At 41.3% G+C, this 25,575-nt stretch overlaps 1 protein-coding gene across 2 annotated transcripts in view; it reads right to left on the bottom strand.

Annotated features, from left to right (window-relative positions):
- Positions 1-392: 392 nt before the first annotated feature.
- The window catches only part of TGFBR2 (transforming growth factor beta receptor 2), a 60,327-nt gene continuing 35,144 nt past the window's right edge, over positions 393-25,575 (bottom strand). For both annotated transcript variants that reach the window (XM_021525865.4, XM_085573235.1), the window contains 4 exons: positions 18,349-19,148; positions 14,064-14,205; positions 6,305-6,432; positions 393-2,826 (listed from right to left, as the gene is read on the bottom strand). In XM_021525865.4, coding sequence (XP_021381540.1) covers positions 2,647-2,826; positions 6,305-6,432; positions 14,064-14,205; positions 18,349-19,148 — 1,250 coding nt within the window. In that variant the 3' untranslated portion in view covers positions 393-2,646. The remainder of the gene's footprint in view (positions 2,827-6,304; positions 6,433-14,063; positions 14,206-18,348; positions 19,149-25,575) is intronic.

Here is a 25,575-nt window from a genome sequence, read left to right as displayed (position 1 = left end):
CCTTTAAGATCATGGAGGAATCCAACTGCTAACCCAAAACTGCCAAGTCCATGACTAAACCTTGTCTGTAAGAGTCACATACACACTGAGACCTGAGCAATCCAGAAGTAGCAAATCACCAGCTGTAAACCCTTTCTCCCTCCCTTCCTTTGAGACTAGTGAAGGTATAACAGTGCAGGGGCTAAGGGGCCAGCAAGCTTGGCCATCTGCTAGTGCTGTTCTGCTGAAGGGCAGGGTGGACACTAGGGGAAGCAGTCATTAACAAAGCAGGACACATGCATACTGGACAGACTGAGAGTGACATTCAGGCCCTTGGTTGGAAGAAATGGACTTGAATAATTTTAGGATAGGGTTCATTTTAGGAACCCTATCTTGGATCATCCAGAGATTAATTTGAGTTGGTGTTATTTTATTTGCTCCAATAAACATTTGAATTATACAAAACAGAACAAGATAAAAAACCCCTCAAAACAGTTTACAAAGCAAGTTAAGTGTTTGAAACTTTTGATATACAAGAGTATATATTGCTCACATTCCTATTTCATACATGATGTACAGATGAAGTATTCCTTAAAAGAATAAAAATTTTCCTTTACATGTAGTGTTAAAAAACCCCATAAAAACGCCAGTACTGTCAGGAACTACTGGCTGTCATTCCTTAACCTTTTGTGTGGATGGCGGAAGAGAAATGGGCCGAGATCTTCTACCTGCCTGGATTCACTCCCCACACACATCTCCCACCTCTGCCTATGGCCTTGTGAATTTACAACATTCCATCCCTACAAAAATGCCATAGCATCCTCTAAGTTCCACTGTAGATGTGGAGGTTTTGTCCCACTGTGTTTTAACATTTCTGAGCAGTCTGGTTAAAATGCAACAAAAAGAAAAAAAAGAAAAAAGAAAAAAAAATAAAAAAAAGAAAAATAAAAAAAGGCAGTTACAAAACCATTTCAAATAACATATCTGCCATCATAAATCTGAGCTGCTATTTGAATAAGTATGATTCTTATTGACTTGCATGGCAACATTTTTGAGAGGAATATTGATGTTTATCTGTCAAATTTGTTTAATAAACCACACCAGATACATCTGTCCATGATTGGTTTGTGCTGGCTGAATTTCTAACTTTCAAGGCCTGCTGACATGCCATGAGGAAAAGTGGACAAATCACTGTAAAACACCTAAAGACAAAATTTTTAGCACTTCTTAAACACATTGCTGCCATGTATATAGGCCCAATGTGATGTCAACTGTCTCAAGCATTTTGGGGAACTGAAAGAATGTAAGCAAAGTCTGAAAGGTCCTCTTGAAAAAGTCTTTTTTTGTTTTGTTTTTTTTTTTTGGGTTTTTTTTTGTTTTTTTTTTTTTAATTCTGTGGGTTGCTGACTTGCTGAGGCAGTGTTGCTGAGGGCAGGATATGCCATTAACCTATTGCTATAGAGCTTTCCCTCACCTCCAAGGTATTTTTGCAAAAATAAAGGCAATAGCTGTTGCCTCTTACTTTAGAAAGCATAGAACAGTCACACTGTGGTTTGCCTAGCAATTAGACACACTGTACAGGGGAAAAAATTCCTTGTTCTTATAGCAACACAGTCGAGGTAAAAGACAGGGGAAAAAAATAGTACTGCCCACACTCAGAATGCACAGCAAATATAAAACATCTGCTTGTATTGTTGTTGGCCCTGTCCTGATCTGTGTGGTTTGGTGGTGGGGATGGGAGGAGGGGAAAACTCATTCTGCTGATATTTTGCAACCTGTTTGCAAGCTGCATGAATTCAAAGCAATAAACGTACAACACTAATGAACTCGATAACAAAGGGCACATGTGGGAAGGACCAAACCTCCTCACATGCCTGTTCTGGAACACTTTGAAGATTCTGGGGTTAAGATGAGAGGGAAAAGGCATTTCTGAACCTTCCACAATGTGCTGCAGACAAGACTATGCAAGTGCAACAGCAAAGTCAACTTGGCCTGTCTGCTGTGAGACTGCTCCTGCAACTGCGAACAGCAGGACGACAGCCAGGTGGTCACAGCACATGCTTTGAAAATCATCTTCTTATTGTATATTATTCCTATTTTTTGGCAGAATGCTTAGTGCACAATTGCTGGTGTGGTGCTATACCAGTCTCCCCAGGCTCCTTCCCTAAGTGGTGGGATTTCTAATGCACTGGTAATTTCCTGGAAGCACTTTTTTTTAATAACTTTTCTTTTCCCAGGACATGGCTGTTTATAGATATATAGATAGATATATATATATACACATACACACACATTTTATATATATATATATGTATATATATATATATATATATATATATAAAAATAGCAATTTCATAGTTATATACAGGCATTAATAAAGTGCATAATGTTATTGGCTATTTTCAAATCCTTTTCCTGAGGAAGTGCTACCATATATAGCTCCTCCTACGACATGATGCTGGCCGCCAGTGCTAGGGTATGACTGCTACTCCCCCAGCTTTTAATTCCCAGAATACATCTCCCTGTCCAGAGCTGGAGCCTAAAGGGAGTAGTGACAGCCTCAGTCCTCCAGGAAGCAAGTCAAGGCACTGATCAAGACTTCTTCCTTTGCCAAGGTGAACACGTCTAGGAGCGCCTTCCCTCCGTTCCGGAGCTCTTGGGCACACGCTACTTCGCAGTGGTCACGGAGCCGTCTTCGGGAATCTTCTCCTCCGAGCAGCTCCTCCCTGAGAGCCGGTCGTGGTGCTTGAGCTCGCTGAAGCGCTCGGCCACGCACTGCGCCGTCAGTCGGGCCTCGGGGTCGTGGTCCCAGCACTCAATGAGGGTTTCACACACCATCTGGATGCCCTGCAGGGAGCACAGAGAGCAGCCGTCAGGGGGCCAGCCGCCAGCAAAGCCTCTCTCAGAGAGCTGCTTCAGTGCCCTCAGAATTTTGGGGGTTATTTCATGTGTGTCCTGGGGGTTCTTTATGGGATCTGCTGCTTCTGTCATGGGGGCATTGTTTTCTTTTTGTTTTAAGGAAACCCTACTACAATATTTTCAGCACTTTAGTTGGTCCTGTCATTTCTGGGCATGTGGTCTGATATGTTATAACAAGAGTAGCGATGCTTCAGACTAGTGCTATAGAATCAAGCAGGGTTTTTTGTTTAATAGATATGATCAAAATTCTTGGATAATATGACCTCCTGCTCAACCCATGCCTTTGCATGCCTGAATTCTGCTTGGGTTTTTCAAACAAAATTCTGATTGCCAGCAATATTGGGCTGTACATCAGCTCTTTATGAATTCCTTATAGACTACCTAAATCTATGTGCAAATATGGGCCACAGTCCCACAAACATTTAAGCACATCACTGACAGTTGTAGCTTGTTTAACCTTCATTTCAGTTCTGATGCAAATGTTGCATCAGTTGAATCTCTGTAATGAATTTTATAAACATGAAGTATTTGCCAGGAAACTGTGTTTTGCTTTATGACACTAAAAGCCCATTAAGTAGGATTTATCTTAAACTTTTTTTAAAAATAACGTTTCACAACACTGCATTAATTGTATAATTTACCTAATTGGTGATGTTGACTGATGTCAATGTTAATAGCAGAATGTTACTGTCTGTATACAAATAACATTAGTTTTCTGCTGGCATTGAAATTACAAGCAGTAAATTAAATTAAATATTAAACATTAACTTGAAATCAATAGTGCAACAAATCTCATTAAGGGGGGTGTGGGGGTAATTGTAATATGTAAATCCATTCCAGAATTTTATCATGATGAATAATGAGTTAATTACAAAAACACAACTGCAGAGGAAGGAAATGAATATGGAAGAGCCATTACAGTACGAGCAACTTCTATGGAGTTCAAAGCAGATCCTCAGCTGCTGCAAACTGTCACAGCCCTGCAGAAACTCATGCATCTTAGACAGCACAATGTGAAACACTGAAGGGAGGGATTAAGGCAAAGGGAATTAAATCCACCTTCATTAAATGTCCTCTAAGCGTGCAATCAGGCATCCATCTCCTTCTTTAAACTCAGCTGAGCCCCGCTGGGGCCAGCTGTGCCCATTCTGGTGACACACAAGCACAAGTGTATAGCCCTCCCAGTTGGTGGGGTGCTCTGTGCTGGGGGAAGATTGAGGGGTGGGTTTTACATAGGGAAGAAATCTCTGAAGTCAAATGCAGAACATCTAGGTCCAAATCCATGATCATTTTACATGCTTTATAAACCCAGAGGTGATGAAATCCACAGTATATCCTACAGTTCTACCCCAGTGCCTCAAGCTGCAACTCTCCACACAGCCTTGCTGTGAAGGGCTTTTAGTGCTGGTAGTATCAGATATCCAGGTGTCCCTCAAAATACAACTTTCTTCCCTCGTGAAAAGCCCCTCCTCAATAACCCTACTCTTCACAGCTGAGTATGTAAGGAGCAAGTCTCTGAAATCCATGAAGGGGCTGCACTCTGCCACAGTCATCAGGTAGCAGGTGTTCTTGCTTGAAAAGATGATTGATTTTAGTCACTCACTTGGTCTTTTTTAAGTAGCTGTCTGACTGATTTTTACCTTCCCAAGTGGAATTAAAAAGGGAGTGCTACATTTCTGCTGATGGAAACAGTAGATGATCGTCTTGGTTGCCTAGGCTTTTATAAATGTTTGTGATGCTTTCCTTTTGTCACTAAAGACCACTCAGCATATTTCATTGAGAATTGGAATGACCAAGTCTCACTTCTCTGATATGATTCACATTTTATCTCTACTGATAAAACTACTGAGAGCAAAGGTGAAGAAATGCATGTGTTTGGCTTGTTTCCATTCAGTTTCATCTACTGAAAAATCTACTATTGCCTAGGAAGTGCTTGTGAATGGAGGAATCTGACAAAGTGTTTTGTGATATGCAAGGGAAACGGTCTGCTAATGCACAACCTGAATAAAACCAGACTGGTTTGCTGAAGACTAATTTCATATTTCCTTAAATCTGTCAACAGCTGGGATACAACTATGACTGGTTTCCATGGTAAAGTACTGAGATTTGCTTTCTCTGCTGAAGATCCTCTGTAGTAGGATGGTCTCCCTGGAAATGGGGTAAAACAAATTGAACAGTGCCCTGTTTGCAAAGCTACCAGTGATAAATGGAGAAGGGGGTAATGCTGCTTTTGGTGTTGAATAATGCTGAAACCGGCCTGACTCAAATCTAAACGTCTTGATAGTGAGATGAAGATGTAGTAGACCTGGTAAACTGCCCAACAAAGGAACAAAAAAGTGATGCTATTAATAACTTATCTAAAGCTGCTGAACTGACTGAGTTGGCCTGGAAACATCTGACTGACAGTCAATCATTTTATACTGTGGAAGTATAAAGTCCCACTTTTTAACAACAGTGTCTTCTAACATAACCCTTCTTGGAGTGAGCGTAGAGATTCCTCCCCTTGAGGAGTCCAATGCCTCAAGGTTACTCCCATGCCCTCAAGGTTACTCCTTGAGGCTGAGTGGAAGAGATTTGCATAAGGTTGTTGACATGGGTGGCTGACATCAATCTTAAGTTAATAATTGGTTTTGCTACCTTTAGTACAGTTGCTTTAATATGATTGCTTCAATTGCTTTAATATGGTTGCTTCATAGTGCACACTATATGAGAAGTTACAGATCCTATACTGTGTAGTACATAACTCTGATTAAGACCTTTTTGTCTAGTCATTATCATAATAAATAACTTATATTTTTATATCTGGTTTGGCATGCTTAATCATGTGGGAAAAAGTTGTATAATGGTTCAATTGCATCTATATAATCCTTAAAACATAAACTGGTGACAAAATCTGGGGCTAAGACTGAATCCAGTCACACCTAGACAGCTCTCTAAGAAGGAGTTTAGAAAGCAAGGGGATCCTTTTTGTACCTCATGACTCAACACGAGGTTCTTTAATAAATTTTGTCTGAAGCTCCCATTCTGCCTGCAACAGAGGCCCATGTGTGAAGTTGTTTTCTTTGCTCTTTCAGAGCCTACACACAGCATGCCCTAACTATTCTGTGGCTCTCTGGATGATTTTTGGATCTCAGGCTTCCAATGTTTCTAGTTTGATTGCTTTTAGATGACACTGGTGTGCAGCAGGAATACCAGGGCATTGAGGCAGGCACAGTGCAGAGAACTATGGTGTCTGAGCCATGTCAGCACCAGTGCCACCCTGTGATGGGGTTTCTTCATGTGTGACTGACCTCTCCATGCAAAGAGAGGTGCAGCCTGTTGGGCAGGGCACTGAGGTAAGGCTCAGGCTTCAGGCAGTAGCTAAATGTACAGTGCAGCTCCCACTACCTACGTGTAGTGCTCTTACCTGATGGTTAAGCCAGGAGCTGGGGATCTCAGGTCGCCCTCTGTCTCTCAGGACATTGTCCTTCATGCTTTCCACACAAGGGTGTTCTCGCACTTTGGAGCCAAATGGGGGCTCGTACTCTTTCACTTCTGGGAAAGAAGAAAACACAGGGTATTTAGCTGGGCTGTGCTAGTGCCAAGAGTAAAGGGAGCTGGCTGTTCTCTGAGGAATAGGAGCTACTGATTAGCTGCTCGCTGCCACTGTTCTGCTTGACCAGCTCCAAACAAAGCAAAGCCAGTTGGCATTTTCAATGTTTCAAATGTGTTTCTCACGCACACTCACTCCCTCCCCTTTTGTTTCAGAGCCAACAAAACAATTCTCATTTAAACCCTTTAGTACATAATAATATTAGCAACAGTCCAAGAAGCAGAGTAATCTATAATGGTTTGTGAGCCTTTCAATCTCTGCTGAGCTAAAACGCACAGGAGGTTTAAGGTGAGTTTTGCATGAGCCAAGCTTTTGAACAGATGGTCACCCTTAGCTCTCCTGGAGTCCACACACACTTATCAAGTGAAATATAAACTGAAATCTATCTAGGTCATGGTAGATGTGAAGGTGTGGATTGCTATGATGAAACAGTTGCTTGGAAAGGGCAAAGATATAGTTAAGGAGAAATAGTACACATTTGCCCTTGTTTACTCCTAAGCTGCATTCTTTTGTAGAAAGTAGTAGTCTGCTCTTATTTTAGATTTTCTAAAAATGGATCTGTTTTGGCCAGTGATACAGGGGCACAGCTTTCTGAAGGGACTGCTGCCACTCTAGGTTTTGTTTGCATGTTGCATATTTTCTTTGCTTTTCTTTGGAGAGAGAAAGGAAGAGGCAAACATATGGGACCTTTGGAGAAAACTCAAGAAATCTCTGAGAGCGGAAATATTATAGTAGATGCTGACACAGTGTAGAAAATGCTGTGGTTTCTTTGGGAACAGATGGAGACTTTACTCACAGGCCTAATGACTTGCTGCTATCAGATAAAGATTTATGAAGTTGGTCTGTTCTGCTGCCTCATATTTCTAGGAATTAATTGAGGGCAAGAAAAACTGAAGTATAATCTACAAAGCAGTCTGGAGAATGCATGTGAATGCCCAGATGATGTGTGAACAGAGAGACAAATCACTGCTGCATGATGATACAACCAAGTTCAACTGCAGTGCCCAGTGTTGCTCACTCCAAAGGGCTAAAAAGTGACTAGAAATGTGAATAAAGATTAAAGGCCCAGAAAAAATGGGATGAATATCTAACACTTGGGTTTGCTTACTTTGGGAGAGAAAGGTAAGGATGGGGTCATATTATATGCTACTGAAAATAACTAATGATCAGATAAAACAGGTCAGATCCTCCTGTCATGTCTCATGATAAAAACAAGGTAATATTGAAGACAGCTATCTTTGGATTTTTCTCCAAAGCTTTGAAGTCAGGCTGTAGATCTCACTTGCATGTGATGGCCATGGGATGAAGACTTTATCAGGCTACTGCTTAAAAAGAATAGCCAAGTTACAATAACAAACATTTTGGAAGGGATATTAAACCTTGTGCTTCAAATGCTCAGCATTTAGATTCAGCTGCAAACAACTGTGTACAGTGCAGCAGATCACCCCAGAGATGCCTCCTGCAGAGCTCTTCTTCCTTCTCTATAGCCATTTGCTTCTGGCCACTTTCCACAAGATGCTCTGGAGAATGGCTATAGTCCAGAAACAAAACTCCCATCTTCTAAGACCCAAGGGCCAAAGCAGACTTTCTTTCCTGTACAAGAATGCAAACCAGTTTCACCCACATTAATCTGAGTCTGAGATGATTCAGTCAAAGTAAATTTACAAGACTTTAGCCATAGAAATTAATTGGGAAGTTGTCATGTTTCTAGTCAGACCTGGGTTAGCATGCAGCGGATGAACAATGATTATACTGCACATACCTATATGTTCAAAGCTAACAAAATATTAAAGTTCACCAAGAGAATTTAAATCACATGACCTTGATGGCCATTTCCTGCACCATCAGTCAGGGTTCAGTTGAGGTAGTGTTCATGGACACCAGCCAAGGTTCTGCGATCTTGCAGGGTGAGGAGTCAGAAGAGTCTCAATGTCCAACAGAGGGAATCTGGTGCTCTTGTTGTTCCCTCTCTAATTTAGTCTCAAGGTTGTTCAAGTTAATGAGATGGTTTAAGCGGGAGAAGGGAAAACTTTTCCTGGGAATTGATAGGTTCATAATACATTTTTTCTATTTGAGAAATTGTTTGTAAGTTATGACCATTCGTCTTCCAAATATAAAGTTTGAATAGATTCTTCAGGTTTGGAATTTTTGTTGTTGCTTTATTTTTGTTTATGGTAAAGAAAAAGAAATTTAGGCCAGATGCCAATTCACTGTAATGACTTACTACCAATACAGTCATGCCTTCCCTCAATTTGAAAAGCATGTGGCATTTCCTTGCTATTTATTATCATGCTTCTCTTTTCCTTGGAAAGTAAAAAAAAGCCCACTAAATCCTCATGCAGTAAGTCATCCTAATGCTGTGGAATCTCAAATGTCAGATGCATTTTGCAGTAATAACTGGTATTATTCATGGATCATGTTTACCTGCTGCAGTAGCTGTAACAGATGTCAGTTTGAGATAGGTTAAGATGTTTGTGGCTACATGCCTGTGTGTGGCTGTATACAGATGCTTGATTCTATTTCTCATGCCTTATATGTTTCTTTTCACTGATTTTAGACCAGTTGGGCACCAAAAATTACAACTGGATGAAATACCATAAATATGTCAGGAACCACAAACCACAGAACCTTTAGCATTCAAAAATGGCAGACTTCCTTCAACTTTAACCTCCAGCATTTAATCTTTATGGTTGAGAGCTGACTTGCACTACTAACTGCTGTACCTCTAGTTTCTTTTGACATTTGCCTAGCTATAGTTTTCAGAAAGGCTGGAATTGGATTTTTAACTCCAAACAGCGATATTACTGCAAATCTATTTGTTGTGTGTGATGAAAGCTTGGAAAATTTGGCTCACTTGTGGTCTTTTTCTACTCTAAGCTTTCTGCAGTGAAATTTTCTTTGGGTCAGAAGAGCATACCACAAACCTTGTTGACACTCCCTTATGTGATCTGTCCTACTGATTTCTGTGGGACTACTTCTTATGCTGGATGATGTTTTATATGCAGAATCAAAGCAGGAGTGGGGTGCAAGGCCAGCAGAAGTCAACGATGAGGCACAGTCCACAGCAGTGAGCTTGTGTTTGGGAACTTCTGGGTCCCTTTGAAATGCCCCTTTATGAGCTTATGAGGGGGAAGAAGGGATAAATCAAATAGTGATGGAGCTAATGTGACAGCTCATGCAAACACAGGTAGAGTCCTTCAGATAGTGTCTTGCTTCATGCTAGAGGAATTTGGGTAGTGAATCTGCTAATTCGCACTAGTTGCACAAAGGGAAAATAATGCCCAAAGCAGAGGCCCAAAAGCTGTTTCATGGCCAAGTTTAAGATGCTGTCAAATGCTTACTTCATAAATTTCTCTAGGTTTCCCTGCTGAGGGAAGGATGCATTGTGATGAGTGAACTCATTGTGCACACACATCTCTTAAGTGACTTCACATCTGATGATCAAAGACACAGTCACCCTTCTATAGGTTTGGGGAGTGCATGAGCCCTGCCTTCAGTGCCGGCTTAGGGGCTGCTCAGTCAATTGCCCAGTGAATCCTGAGGTGGGAAAGTAGCAAACACAGAGCACATCAGTGCTCAGCATGGGGTGTGGTGCAGTGACCTTATCCACTGCACATGGGCTTGTTGAAGAGCACCACTTGCTACCTATAGCACTGTGGGGACACTTGGAGAATTTCCAGGACATGGGTGCCTGTCATGGGGTGACGCTGCACTGTGCGGATCTATCAACCAGGGTTGTATGCACTACAAGCCAGTGCAGTGCAGACATGCCCTGACTGGGCTCTGCTTCACAGAAGGAGAAATTTAAATCAGCCCCCAGCTGCAGCCACCCCAAAACCCTCTGCCCAGGCACAGTCCTGCTGCACAGGCCATCTGCTCCCTGCTGCCAGAAACGTCACCGCTCCACATCAGTGTGGTCAAAGCCGAGCATTTCATGAGGTACAGGATGCACAAATGTTTAGTTGCCAAACTGTGGCTCTTGGCTGACTCTTTCCAAGTAAACATAAGATTACTCCTGATTTTATTCACATGAAACACAGCTCTAGTAAAGCAAGGCTGCCATTTTAAAAAAGCTCGGCTATTATACTGAAGCCAGCCACCACTCCAGGCAGTACGATACTACTTGAGCAACATTGTCATTTTCTGAGGGGTTTCTCTTCTTCCTCTTCACCAAACCCATGTATCCAAAAGTTCTGTTTCCCCTCCTTCTCCCCTGCCAACCCCTACAGTCCCTCACCCATAGTGGTTGCGATTCAAACCAGATGGTTTTCTTTTCTTTCTAGGAGGCTGTCAGAGAAATTACACTTGTCTCAGTCACCAAAGCTGTGTCACTCTGAAACAAGTGGTTGAGATGAAAATTATATTTCTTGCAACGTGCAGCATCTGGTGCACAGCTGTTGTACTGAACGAAATACCAAGTTAACAGCAGTGTGGAACAGTTGAAGATCTCCCCAAAGTAGTATTGTTGAGTTTCTAAATATGCCTCTTAAATTATACTCTGGTGAAAAATCAGTCAACCTCGATCTTTGCCTCTGTCTACCTTTCCCTTGTGCCCCATTTCTGCTTTTCCATATTTAGCACAACAAAGTAACAATGAACAGCGTGGCCTTTCACAAAAGCTGATCCCCACCTGCTTATTTACTACAGCAGCTTCACAGTATGGGTTATGCTGCTAGGTATTTCTATTTAAATGTCTGCTGACTGAAGAGGCCTGGCATAGCGTGGAGGCTGCATTTGACAAAGCATCTGCAGTGAAAGGGCCTGCCTGCATCACCTCCCACACTCACTGAACACCTGCACACTGACAAATGAATCCTGAGAGCTTCCTTTGAAAAAGAAGTAAGTCCCTGTACCTCTCTGTGGCTGAATGGCAATTAGCCCCCTTCCTTGCATGCTTGCCTCCCTAAATAAAGTTATTAATGCTGTTGTCTTGGCTAAGACTTGCCCTCAAAACTGCCCTGAGCTGACACCACAGCCAAGCCTGCCCTGCAAAGACAGAGCCTAGATCTTTTAGGCTCCTTTGAAAAGGCTGTCTGCAATCAGGTCAGCCTACTCTGCCTCACATGCAAAGACATTTTTCTCATTGCCAAACAGTCTAGGAGTAAAAGAGGGCTTTGCGTGAGCAGAGGCAGCTCCTCAGGAAGGCTGCAAGGAGAGGAGGGAGTCTCACAAGTGACAGATGGAGAAAGAAAGCAGAGGGGGAGCTGTACTCATGAATCACTGTAAGGGTATTTCACCAACTGGCTGCAAAGATAACCAGACTGCTTGAACCAGGGGAAAATCTGAGAAGGAAATGAGAGTAATGGTGCACTGCTGTTGCAGCTCAGTACCAGTGACAAGTTAAGGGACCTACATCCTGGGAGTTGTGTTCAACTGCTTTAGCCAGAGATGCTAAGCACAACTTCCAACCCCTACAGATCTGCCCTAGTACTCCTGGAGTTTTGCTGGGGACTTCACCTCAGAAAAGATGACTGAAATAGGGAAATAAAATTCAAGAAATGTTATTCTGGAGATGAGAATGACTGAGGGATGAAATCAATAAGGAATATCAGGATGTGGGTGGGGGTTAATCATCCCTTGAAAGAGGATGCTGGGCAAGAGAAATATTTCCCTTTACTGAAATGACTTCAGCTCTTCTCAAGGTTAAAATGGGTCAATCTCTTCTTGCTAAACTTGCTGGTGATTTTCCTTCCTTATGAAACTCCCTTTATATCCTCTTTTAGCAGTTGCCTTTTGAGAGCAGCAGCAATAAGGTTTGCTTTTGCTGCAATCTTCATTTTGCCATACTCAGCAAATCTGAACAGGAAGGGACTCGGGCATCATCAAAGATGAAAGCCTCCACAGTGAACAGCTCCTATTTATACTAATCAGGTGAGTTCCTAAATGCAAGAAACAGAGACAGATCATGAGACAGGGCAAAGTTCCTTTTTTTCAGGTTCTAAATATCCTCTGCCACATTTACAAAAGTGCTAATGAAAGGCTGAGGTTGTGCCAATGCACTTAGAAACAGGCATGACCATGATCCATTAGATATGGATAGGTTTTCCTTGGAATATATCAGACTGTGGTTCAGGTCCTGAAGCACCAAATGTTTTACCCTTAAATGTTTGACTAGAAAAGAATTTGGTGCTCTTTTCATGCTTTTATGCTAGCACACTCAGCACACATACTCACTTTGTAGCTTTCCTGGCAGGGTGCAAACAGGGGTAAATCAATGCCCACAATACAGCCCACCCAGCAAGACTAAATGCTGGTCAGACAGAGCAGGAGACTGAGATGGATGAAAATTCCTCCCTCCTGCACAAGGACATCGTGGTGCAGCCACACAGTCACTGTGCAGTGTGGCTTTGGAGACCTCCCTTGTGGTATCACACAGATGCTGGTAGAGAAACAAGGAGCAGCTATGCACATCTTCCCCTGGGACATTGGTTTCCCTCCTGTACACTATGTTCCTCACAGCACAGTTCTCTAGCCTGCAAGACTCTCCTGTCTCTGCTTCTGTGCCAGCCCCTCAAGGTGGAACTGTGCCAAGTTCAACGACAAGGGAGCCTCTGTGGTTTTGGAAGAAGGATAACAAATCAAATCACAGTTGCATATCTACTGTAGTATCCACATTAGTGTTACCTTTTACAGCCCCACTCCTTAGACTGCCTGTGTGAGCCCTGAATTGTGCAGCAACATTTTTTAGAATGACTCTTAGACAATTCCAGGCAGCTAAAGAATTTCATATGCAACTTTGTCTTATTTTAGTTCCTGAAGTAAGGTGGAAAACTTCAAACGTGGCAATATGTGTTGTAGATATCCCAACAGCAACTTTTCTGATTTCTAGCACATACCAGTGCTGCACACTGGGAATTACAGGTCAACTTTAGGCAAAGCAGAAATTGAGAGTTTTGTTTCAGAAAAAACTCTGAATATCAACAAGCATAGCAGCTTTTCCTGGAGCTGTTCTGACAGTCAGTTCCAATAATTTTTATTTTGGTACTACACTTTATACAGCAAACATGCCTTGATTTCTCATATGGATGATCTCTTGCAAAATCACAAAGCATGATGTGCAGCAGCTGGTGACTTTAGGATACTTTCTATCCCACTATGATGCCTCTTATGAAAATTAACAATTAGCAAATGTGACACTTAACTGGCCCTTGCTAGGTTTGAGGATTAACATTCCATGAAAGTAAATGGGAAGCAGTTATCACTTCAGTTTAATATTTCAAATTGACTTATGTTTCCAATTATTTTGAATGAGATCAGCCAGACTGAGTCAGTCCATGGCTACCCAAGATGTCATAGGGAAACCAGACTTTAATAATCTTTAGAAGTGACCTACCTGACAGCAAACTTATCCTTGCACCAACTGAGGATCAATTTACTTGTGCGCTCAGTGCTTGGTGCTCAAGCCTGCTCATGCACCTGTGCATCTCACACTACTGAAGGATTGTTAATTTACAGCACCCAGATACACTAGAAAATCTTATGATAGTAAAAAGAATTGCCCTCTCCCCAGACAACCATGAGAGCATGTCTGTCTCAAAATACTTTTAGAGAGAAGAAAACAGATGGCACTTACCTCCGACAGCGTTACAGCGAGATGTCATTTCCCAGAGGACCAAAGCCATGGAGTACACATCTGTTTGTTTGAAGGACTCCATGTTCTCCAGGTTCATCCTGGACTCCAAAACCTCAGGGGCCATATATCTTGCTGTGCCCACCTACAGGAGAAGAGATTGGGGAGAACTCACAAGCTGAAATTGCAATTCATGTGTTGAATGCCACTGTGAATTAACTTCCACTTTCACAGTAACAGTCCCATTTGACATGTATCCAAAAATTCAGGCTATACTTGGCACAGGCCATATTTTCTGCTGCCAGGGGAATCTGGCATTGTCCTGACTACCAACTTGCACCTCTCTTGGTGAGGAAAAAAAATAGCCCTTTTTAGTTCCTTAAGCAAATAATTTTGACGCTGACAAATTTTCTCACTCTTTGGCTATTCACAGATAAACTCTGACCTTTGGGCCTGAAGCAATTGCTGCTGACCAAGTGTCTTTCAGATGAGCAAGAAACACATTGTATTATATTGCACAGCATGTTACAGTGTTAGCTGTTTCTTTTCATGGTAGGCTTAAAAGGAGAGTAAGTGCAGGCTTGGGAGAAGAAAGTAAACACACAAATACTGAATGCAGAACCACACATTTGAATTGAAACCAAAAATCTTCCCCTTTGAAAAAACATTCTCATAAGCTTTATTCATACTGAGCAATTTTAAGCAATGACTTTAGCAGCTTTTCTGAGATCTAGATTATGATTTTGCATTACAGAAGGTGAAGTTTAAAAGTCTGTTTTTATCACAAGAAAGGATTTAAGGAAGAATTCTTGGATCACTCAACAGTTGCTCTCAAATGACAAACTCTTCACAGGGTATAAATAACGTCTCCCCCTTGAAAAACTGCAAAGAGAAGTCTTTCATCAGGCAAAGACAGCTTCAAGTTGGAGACTGGTCAATAGCAGAGATGAACAAACACAAGTGGGTGATGCAGTGGGATGTATGACTTAAACGAGCTGTTTACACCACAGCAATCACTCCAGAGCCCAGAGGCAAGCAGGGCTGCAAAAGATAATTTCAGTCACTGGGCCTGAAACTGCAGACAGCCGCATAGGAAACATACAGTCATGAGAGAGCCCTATGACACCTATTTTATAAGCTTCTGTAAACATGTCTTATCACCTCGGGCTCAGGGCAAATGGGAAGATGTTCCACAAAAAGTGGAAAGTATCATAAGAAGAAGGAAAGATCAAGAACATAGCTTTGTCATAGGACCTTGCAACAGCAGAAAATCTCTGTGTCAAAAATATCCAAATGGTTGTAGGATCAAAGCCTTTATAAACAGGACAGGAAAAATATTCAGTGTGAGCAGTCACAAAGTTAAGTTCCCTGCTCCATTGACACTGATGAATTTAAGGCAGAGCATGTGAATAGCAGCTATACACTGAAAAGAAACTTGGGACAGTCATGTCTCACACCACCAAGGTGAGCACCAGCTCCCTTCCCTACATAAAATGTACAAATGGAAACATTGAAGCAGAGGTTGCTGCTGCCCACCACTAACTCTCTAGTATACGATTTCTTCTCCAAGCACATCCCATCCAAAGCTTAAGAAGGTTGTCTGTGCACATGGCCCACCCCCTGCAAACCTTGCAGATTTTAAAAGGAGTTAATGATGCCTAAACACAGGTCTCTTACATTGCCACAAAGTTCTATTCTGGTCTGGGATTTAACATGCTCTTTGCAGCAATGAAAATGATTCTGCACTTTTGCAGGACAGTGGAGGAAGAAGCCCTATAACTAAAATGCACAGAAGGAAGTGCAGACAAAAATTGACTTGAAGAATGCTATCAAGCCAATCTTATATCCATGCTTAGAATTTACCATTTATTCCATTCTGCTTATGTCCTTTTATCTGAGTTTAGATTATTAGGTCTTTTGGTACACTTTTTCTGTATCTTGAAAACAAGTGACTCCTGAGCCTCAAAGGCATTTTTAGGTATCTAAACTCTGGCAATTCTGAGCTGATTGCCCCTCTAGGCTCTGGATATGCTTCTTCTTTGCAAATAGCAGTCTGCTTTCAGTTCTTGATTTTCCAAGACTTCTGGTGAGGGACCATCTCTCTTCATTTTTGTGATATTTGAATATTTTTTTACTGGAGATCTTACATTTCTTTCAAGCTGTTTTGAGAGATGTTTCATGCCCTGAGGTGTATCAGTCAGAGAGGCAGCATATATCTCTCTTTATCTGATACAGGAAACCATCTATTACAAGGGTGCTGATGCTGCTGAGGCACAGAACTGCTGGCCTTGCAGCCACCTACCAGATGTCTGAACACAGTGGCAAGAAGGTCCAGATTTATACGGTCACATTAAGTAATGTCTGCAAATATTAACCATCATGGATGACCAAACTCAAGGACTGCAAAGGTTCTATAGGGAAAAGGGTGGTTTCCAGCCTGGTACTGTAGTCAATTATGGCTATATCTGCATGATATGGAAGGTAGTTGGGTAGATTGGAAAGAAGATGGCTTTGTAATCCCAACAACTTGCCTTCAATATCAGTGTCTAAGGCAGATCAGAAAAACAGTTAAATACTTACACTCTTATTTATTTCATCAGAATCTCAAGTTTTTATTGAATTAAAAATTGGGTCAGCTCCATTATACAAGTTATAAAATTGAATCTCCTGGTGTAAAGGGTTTGAATTAAAGGGTAAATTTTAGAAATTATGCATAAGGAAAATCTTGGTGCAAGACTTCTTTAATAAAAGCTACAGCACTGAAGCTGGCATGCTGGGGAATTAAAGTGGGTTGCTCTTGTGTGCCCAAAAAGAACAAGGCAGGGGTTGGAGTCAAATCAATTGACTCATACTCCTTGTCACAGAGAAGAATGACACCAGCTAGGTCACCCCCAAACTGATTCACTGAAGCTAAACAAAATAAAACAGACCCAACATCAGTGCCCAAGGATTCCAGCTCCAAAGCTGTAACCTGATCTGGGCAGCCCTGTACTTCGTCATCAGTGTTGGTGTGGACTGTGGAAGTGGCAGTATCAATACTATCCTCCTGCTTCCAAGTGGCTCTGAGCAATGCCAGAGAAATCTGCTTGCAATATGGGTCCACTTTAAGCAAAGTGTCTGTGGGTGATGAATTTCATAATCCTTGTCTTGCTTCAAATGGGCCCAGTCTTATGACCAACAATCTGCTACAACTTCATTGAACTCTAAAAAGATCTGGCATGCTGGAGAGAAATTATATGTAAGAGAGTAGTGTTTGTAGCATTTTAAATATGGCTCCACTAATTAACACTCACTCCTGGCTCTGGTTAATAGATCTTCTAAAAATGAGATCAGGACAGTTGCTTTTAAATAAGGAGACTTTCAAAGGCATATCTACATTTGATGAACAACAGTAGAACTCCTGTGAACTCAACAGAGCATTACAGACTGAAGATCTGTCCCTGAAAATGTTCTAAGCTAAAATATTAGTTTCTTGTGAGGTAGAAGTCAGTTTAAGTGGACAAGTTTTGAGTGACCTATGTATAAAAATATAAATATAAAAATACACATATAAATTTGTGTATAATTAAACTATTAGGAATTCAGTTAACAAATGGTCTGAATTTATACTATGGGATTTTTCATTAAAAGAGAAAATATTTAGAGATGTTTGTAGTCTTCAACACATTCATACACATCCCTGTCAAGTAGATGAGTATTATCCATGGTCCTTAGTTGAAAAATCACAAGGCAATTATTTTTATTTGACATCCTTGTATTTGCTTACATGTGGATAATGTACCATTCATTAAAGAGGTCTCTTTTTTTGAATGTTAAAATTATTATCTATCCGTAGTTCTGTGCTTACAGCTTTTGAGGACACAAGACTGACTTCACATATGCTGGGGTAGACCAGGGTTATGTCAAATCACACAGAAGTGTAATGCCATCAGGCATGAAAAGTGTGTCAAAGCCTCACAACACGAAGCAGATCCTTGTTGTATTTGTGTGTGTGTGTGTGTGCATTGCAGCAGCACCACAAACAAGCTCATACATGTTTAGTATAAGCGAGAGGATGGTTGCAGCACACACACATGCAGATTTCCAATCATAACAAAATTTACATTGCACTTATCTCATTGCTGCTGCAATGTTTAGAGCCTCTTCATTTAGAAACACATTCACATTAATTTTAAATGAGTTTAAGTCAAAGCTGCCATAGAAGCTTAAGGTTTTTTCATCTTTTCAGCCCAGGAACTGACAGGCTAACTGGTACAATACCTGCCCCCACGTCAACCTTCTAACTTACCTGCCCACTGTTAGCTAAGTCATCCACAGACAAGGAAGGGTCCAGCCTCAGGGATAACCCAAAGTCACAGAGACAGCAGGTTAAATCATTTTTCACCAGGATGTTGGAACTCTTTAGGTCTCTGTGTACAATTGGTGTTTTGGGACGACCACAGGGTGTGTGATCACTGTGTAGATGGGCAATCCCTCGGGCCAAGGACCCACCAAGTTTCCAGAGGTCCTCCCAGCTGATAATGTGCCGTGTGAGATATTCCTGCAAGTTTCCTTTAGCATGGAAGGCAGTGATCAACCAATACTGTTTGCCAAGATCTGTCTTACGCTCCTCTGCTGTCAAGAACTGGAGTATGTTCTCATGCTTGAGGTTTACATCTGAAAAAATGTCTTTCTCAGTTTTCCAGGAAGCATATTCTTCATAGGAGAAAATCTTGACTGCCACAGTTTCATACTGTTCTGATGTGTTTTGCTTCAATTTGGCTTTATACACTTCAGCAAACCTTCCTTTGCCAACAACAACGTCCAACTCAATGGGCAGCAGCTCTGTGTTGTGGTTGATGTTGTTGGCACACGTGGAGCTGATGTCTGAGCGGTCGTCATCTAACATAATGGCACAGACATCACTGCAGTCCTTATGCTTCTTGGGCTTAACATTCTTCTCCCACGTCTTGCTGAGTTTCCTCTTCTTGTGAGTGCGGTAGGCATAAAAGATAACAATCACAGCAACAGAAATCACCAGTAATGGGACAAGACTTATGATTGTGACTTTGGAAATTTCATCTTTCTCCTCTGGTTTATGAGGGTCATCTGTAAAGAACAGAAGGAAGGCATGCATAAAGTTATATCATAGTTTGATATGTGCAGAAGGCTGCCAATAATTGTAATTTTTATCCAGAATGCAATACATTATCTTCTCCTCTGACAGCAAATAATAAAAATTGTCACTGCTTTCTTGCTTCAAAATATTGTTTTGTATGTAGGTCTATACTTATCAGGACTTCCCTGTCTGCTTACTTTATAAAAAGCCAGAACTGAACAAGTAAGAACCTAATGTAATTCAGTAGCATTGTTCTTCTCTCAGGCTTTTAATACATAACAGATGAAATCTTCACTTTCCTGAATACAATAGCCAAAGTCTCCTGTATTTACTCTGTCAATGTATTCTTGATAGAACTGCTCCTTTAACCACTAATTACTAGAACACATTAATTTTTCTATAAATAAACAGACAATGAAGCCTGTGAACTCCTACTTGCCCAGTTATTTCTCCAGATACAGTATATTTTTAGTAGGATCCCTGCAAAGCCATCTTCAGGAAGTCTGTACAAAAATAATTAGGCACAAATATGTATGCTTGCATACAGACCCAAAACCCAGAACTCATTCTCATACTTTGATGTATGTGAGTGCTGCTAGAACTAATTGAAAAACCTGTGGGTAAACAGACTCAGAATGGTCACCACCACCACCCTCCAGGTACTTCTGTATGGGTTTATATATTGGAAAACTTCCTCTGTGAGTTCCTTGCTGGCTTTACACTGGTTTTCTGCTGTAAAGAAGATGTTCACTCCAAACTCCATACCTGGTGCAGTGCACACACCAACACATTCTTAGGTGGAACATATAGGGAGTAGAACAACAGGGACCTATTCTAGAATAGGGATATGTTCTGGGAAGAGTACAGATTATTATCCTACAGATAAAATCTGCCCTGTTACCTCTAAAAACTACCTCCTAGTTCAGTATTTCTTAGGAAAGACAACCAGTTTAAAAGGGAACAGTTTTGATCCAAGAAGAGATTAAAGGAGGACCAGAGTTTACATCTGAAACTAATTTGATTGAATACATGGCAATTTACACTCTCAGTCTCTTTCTTCCTTTGAGTCAGATAAAATGTACTGTATCATCTTCACACGAGGGAGGGAATTGTTTGTAAGAAGTCCTGGGAGCCTAACCTGAATGGACTGAAACAAATGAAGCTGCAACTACAGTTAAGCAAGTGGCTTGTTGTTGCAGCATGATGCTCTGGCAGATGCTTACAGCCACGTCTTTAACTCAGGCTCTGTGCATCAGGCCAAATAAGTCAATATGGAAAGGAAAAGTTTAATAAGCTCTGAAGGGAAGCTGTCACTAACTACATTAGCCACAAGCCTCTGTTTCCCCTACTCTGTGCCTTTCAAAACAAAGGTGAGCAATGCTAAAACGGATAAGGGTAAAACGTTTACAATTGGAACAAACAGTACCTCTGACCCTCCAATTTCACTTGTAATCACTATTTCATTGTAAACCCAGCTGGCAATTAGCAGGAGTCATCAGCTATTCAAAGGCAGGTGATAGGACATCTGAAAACTATATTCTTTTTATTTGGAGAAAGGCTCATATCCTGAACCAGGATGTGCTTCCTCTGCTTGAAAGGTTCATCAACCAGATGCGAGTAATTAAATCCTAGACTCTCTCACAGGGTTTCAAGGAAGAAGTGCCTTTCTAGCTCTTTCATTCCCAGCCTAGCACAGGTTAATGACATGCACTAGCAGTACCTACAAAAATATATTTCCTTTATTTATGTAAAAGAACTTAAGGCAATCCCTCCTTCTAGACATATGCAAACCATAAATTCTTGTTCTCCAGTAGTTTCTCTTGACAACAAAATGTTAGTACATTTTAAAATTATTAAATTTTAAATCAAAACAATACCTAAAAGTTCATCACAGATTAAAGCCAACTCTTTGGCTTTTAAATATATTGAAGAGGGGAAAAAAACACTATGTTTGTATGGCTCTTACGGGAGGAATATATTTAGAAAGTCAAATGTCGCTGTCAGTAAATAGATTTGCATTGCTTATTCCCTTGTGCATTCTTTGCTTCTAGAAAATCTGCTTTATTAAGAACTTGGGAAACACCCTGGTGGAGCAGAACTGACTGCATTGTGTGATGGCTGTTTTGGTGTTTTGACTGCAAGCAGGTCACAACTATGTGACAAAACTATGACCTGTAACAATCAGAGAAAGTAATTTTATTGAACATTTGGGGATCTGTTTTGCTGGTTTTGGTTTTCTGTTGTTTTTTCTTGACCACAGAAAAGCATGTGCATGTCTGGACTCTGCTCTTGGAAATGAGTAATATGTCATCTATATCATAGGGTATACTTTTTTACAAAGATGAAAATGTTTCTTTAGGATCTTTTAAGTCTTTTTCCTTGCCATAGAGCTGCAGTATGTAGACCAGATATCTGAAATACAAATATCTTTCAAAAGGAGTGACAAAAACACTAAGATGTATTAGTTGTCTTTCAAATTGCTCCCCCTGAGTCCAAGCAGTTGGAGGTAGCTGGGTGCATGTTCAGCTCTAACTGAGGAGAAACACACCCTGCTGCAGGCTGTATTATTTTGCTCTACAGCTGAGAACTCTCCAGTAGAGTTCTCAGCTTCCTTCAGCTCTTCCTCTTTTTGCACAAGAGAAAGCTCTGCTTGTGGTGCAGGGGAATTTCTGTGCAGAAGGGAAAAAACTGTCAATGTTGCAAATGTTACTTGAAAAAGAATGTAAAAAAAAAAAATTAATCAAAGCAGAAGCTGAGCAATTTGGCCACTTCCCCCTAAGCACTGCATCATCCTGCAGCCCTGCTGCAAAGTGACACATCCGCTTTGGCATGGTCGCTTGGAGGAAGCAGAGAAGCAGGGGGTAAAAGCATGCAGCTGCACAACCCCACCTAAAGCAGCAGGGACAAAGTCTGTGCTGATTTTCAGTATTTAAGACACTAGGCAAGTCCCACTCACCGTTTGGAAAGTGCAAGAATGAGCATACATCGGGGGAGAACTGAGTGTCAGGACTGTCAAGGCTGAACTCTAAGCTTAGGAGGGGACCAAGCTGCCCGACAGGAGAATTAAAGGGGATAGCAAGAGCAAAGAGCTGCTGGCATTGACGTGTGTCTCAAGCAAGACACTCCTGGAACTGCCTTTGATTTTGCCTGATGATATGAGCAGAATCAAATCAGGCATTCCAGCACTGACTAAGGATGGGGGACTTCTCTGCAAAATCTGTGTACAAAATTAGGACAGGATCAAAATTCAGAGCATAGCTGTATGTTTGCATAGTGGCTAACCAACATTTTATGGCTTGACTACAGGAATCTAAGAATAAATATGTTCACTTATAAATAAATACCTATGACTGAAACCTTGTAATTTAAAAAATGGGAGTGCAGCTTCCTCTTTCTGAGCACTGGAATGAGTAAAACCTGGCTGCACAGGCAGACAAGTAAATGATTACATGAAACAATCTTTCATGTTTTGCAAACGTGCTCCTAAATAACTTTCCCCACCCACAACTATTATTTGGGTGTATCAGACCTTTCTCAAGCTTCAAAAGAGCTTATTAATATAGCATAACAATGGAGAAGTTGAGCTAAAAGAAAGCTTCCTGTATGCGGTTTAAACTAAGCACAAACATCTGCATAACCCTTAACACTACCTAAGCCTTGAGGGAATAGGGCTCAGGTGCCAAGGAAAATGGAAATACTGTACAGCCCCTCTTCAGCCAGGGAGCTTCAAAGCACTAGAGCTTGCAAGTTCTTTAGGTTGGTTTTCATGCCTTTGATACAACTTTAGTGTCACTGATCTTTGGAAGGAATAAGTAAAACAATGGCAATGAAATGAGGACACACACTTGAATGGCAGGGCAGCAGAATGCCCAGCCAGTACTGACAGAACTACTTCCTCGCTGTCGGCTGCTCCTGTGAGCTCTAAAGCTGCTGCCTATTCAACTGCTAGTCAAAGCCACAGAGCAGAGAAAGAATACATTCGCTATTACCTGAACTCAAGTTAAATATATCGACACTGATGTATTGCAAGCTTGTGCAGTGTCTTAAAAATTCCCAGAAATACAGTTACAAAACATGGTCCCAGACACAGAACTGTGATTTAGTTATTTTGCAAGATCTCAAGACACAAAGCAGCCCTTTGAGCTGACTGGAGGAAAACTCCATTTTGTAGAAATTCTGAGGTTTCAAAGTTTGATTTTAATTCCACACTGGAATGAAAACCAACACTTTTTGAATGCTTTTGCCTGAACAGAATTTCTGTTCAAATGTTGCAGTTTGGCAAGAGATGCATGTGAGTGCTGAATCCCCAGCAGTGAGTGGACTGGTATGGGTGGGATACAGCAGCTTCAAGTTCAAGACCTGCTCTGACTTAAGGGAGAGCTTTTTACAAAATGGGAGTTTGAACCTAACATGTGTAGTGATTTCTGAGCAAGGCACTAGGCAACAAAATATGGAAAAGCCTGTCCATCTCTTTAGTACTGTCTGGATGAAAACTAGCTACATAAAATGCTTCACTTTCAATGAAATGAAATTTACTCTGAACAGCTGTTTGGAGTAATTTAGTTTATCTCTACTGAAGAACCTTGAAGTGGAAATTAAATTCTGTAGCTCAGCGTTTCATGTATATTCCTGATCTTGGCCTTTTTAGAATTAAAATGGCTTGGAAATCTTCAGCAAAACATTTTTAGGTGGGAAAAACTGATTTTCAAGACAGAAACTCTGCTTTTGACACTCCTATACTTTTCTCTGTAACCCCTGCCTTGAAGACAAAAGTGGTCTGAAAGTTGATCCAACTTTTAAAAATTTCTGATAGTTTTACAGGCATTATTTTGGGGGGTTTGAAGATAAGGTGTGCGAAGTTTTTTTTACTCAGGGTGGAGGGTGTTTCCTTAGGAAAATGGTTGATCCTAACACAAAATACTTAGTAATAATCAAATTCAAATGCCGCACCCACCTCAAATTAATCTGCATTTTTAAAATCAGGATAGCTTCTTGGAAACATTTTAATTTTTCATACTTGCTGGAGATGATTTTTTTTTTCCAATTTAATAGTTTTGTTGTGCAGGAAATAAGTTCCACCCCTTCCTCAGCTCTATGCTGAACCAACTCATGGCAGAAGAGAGAGATTACTAGATTTTAAAACCAGAGTGCTCTCCATTTTACCATCCAGTGGAAAAGAAACTCTGGCATTTCTTGCAGACTTTCCTGAAGGTAGAATTCCTTTGACAAATTCCTGTATTTGACAGGATCTTTTTTTTTGGACTAGGTAAACCAAGTCTGTCAAAGGCCAGTAAGTTGTGCTTGTGCTGTATGTTTTCATCTTTAGTCTGAAAAGGATATTACCAGGGTATCCCAAAGAAGACCTCTCTCCTGGACAGGCACTACCTCTGGTAGTTGGCAGGTCTGCCTGGCCTGCTATAGAATCATGGAATTGTTTAGGTTGGAAAAGACCTCTAAGATCATCAAGTCCAACTGTAAACCCAGTACTGCCAAGTCTACCACTAAACCACATCTCTAAATTCCACAACTACACATCTTTTAAATACCTCCAGGGGTGCCCATTCAACCACTTCCTTGGGGAACCTGTTCCAGTGCTTAACAATGCTTTTATTGAAGAAATTTCCCCAGCTATCTAATATCCTTTGTTGTACATACTTTGTACAACTTGAGGCCATTTCCTCTTGTTCCATTGCTTCTTACTTGAAGGAAGAGATTGACCCCCACCTTGCTACAACCTCCTTTCAGATAGTAGTAGAAAGCCAAAAAAGGTTCCCCCTTAACCTCCCATTCTCTTGGCTAGACAACTCCAACTCCCTCATACACTCTTCACAGTACTTGTGCTCCAGATCCTTCCCCAGCTTTGCAGCCCTTCTCTGGACACACACCAGCACCTCACTGTCCTTCTTGTAGTGAGGGGCCCATAGGATTTGACATGTCCTTAGCAGGGCTGAGTTCAGGGGGATAATCACCGCACTGGTTGTGCTGGCTCCACTCTTTCTGAAACAGGCCAGGATGTCATGGGCCCTCTTGGCCACACGCCCTCGCTGCTGGCTCCTGTTCAGCCACTCCTCACCAGCACCTCCAGGTCCTTTTCTTCCAGGCAGCTTTCCTGCCACTCTTCCTTCAGCCTGCAGGATTGCATGGGGTTGCTGTGGTCCAACTGCAGCTTCCAGCACTTTGTGCCCTAAGGGTTTTATTTAAAGGTATGGGAAGTCATTAATCTGTTCTTTTGGGGATTTGCTTAAATGTTGCTCTGCAGTCAACAAATGGCTGGCAAACCCAGCTCTCCAAGCACTTAATGCATGTCACTGCCCAGTGACACCACTTAGCTCTTTTCCTAAAAGGTAGTAAGTATGAGCTATTTTGAAGATCAGTGGCATACCTATTGTTGCTCTCCCCTGCAGACTGCAGCTTTGG

This window comes from Lonchura striata, chromosome 2 (genome assembly GCF_050655825.1).
Source record: "Lonchura striata isolate lonStrDom1 chromosome 2, ASM5065582v1, whole genome shotgun sequence".
Classification (NCBI taxonomy): domain Eukaryota; kingdom Metazoa; phylum Chordata; class Aves; order Passeriformes; family Estrildidae; genus Lonchura; species Lonchura striata.
The sequence above is the reverse complement of the archived record's forward strand: the minus strand, read 5'-3'. Positions and strand labels throughout refer to the sequence as shown.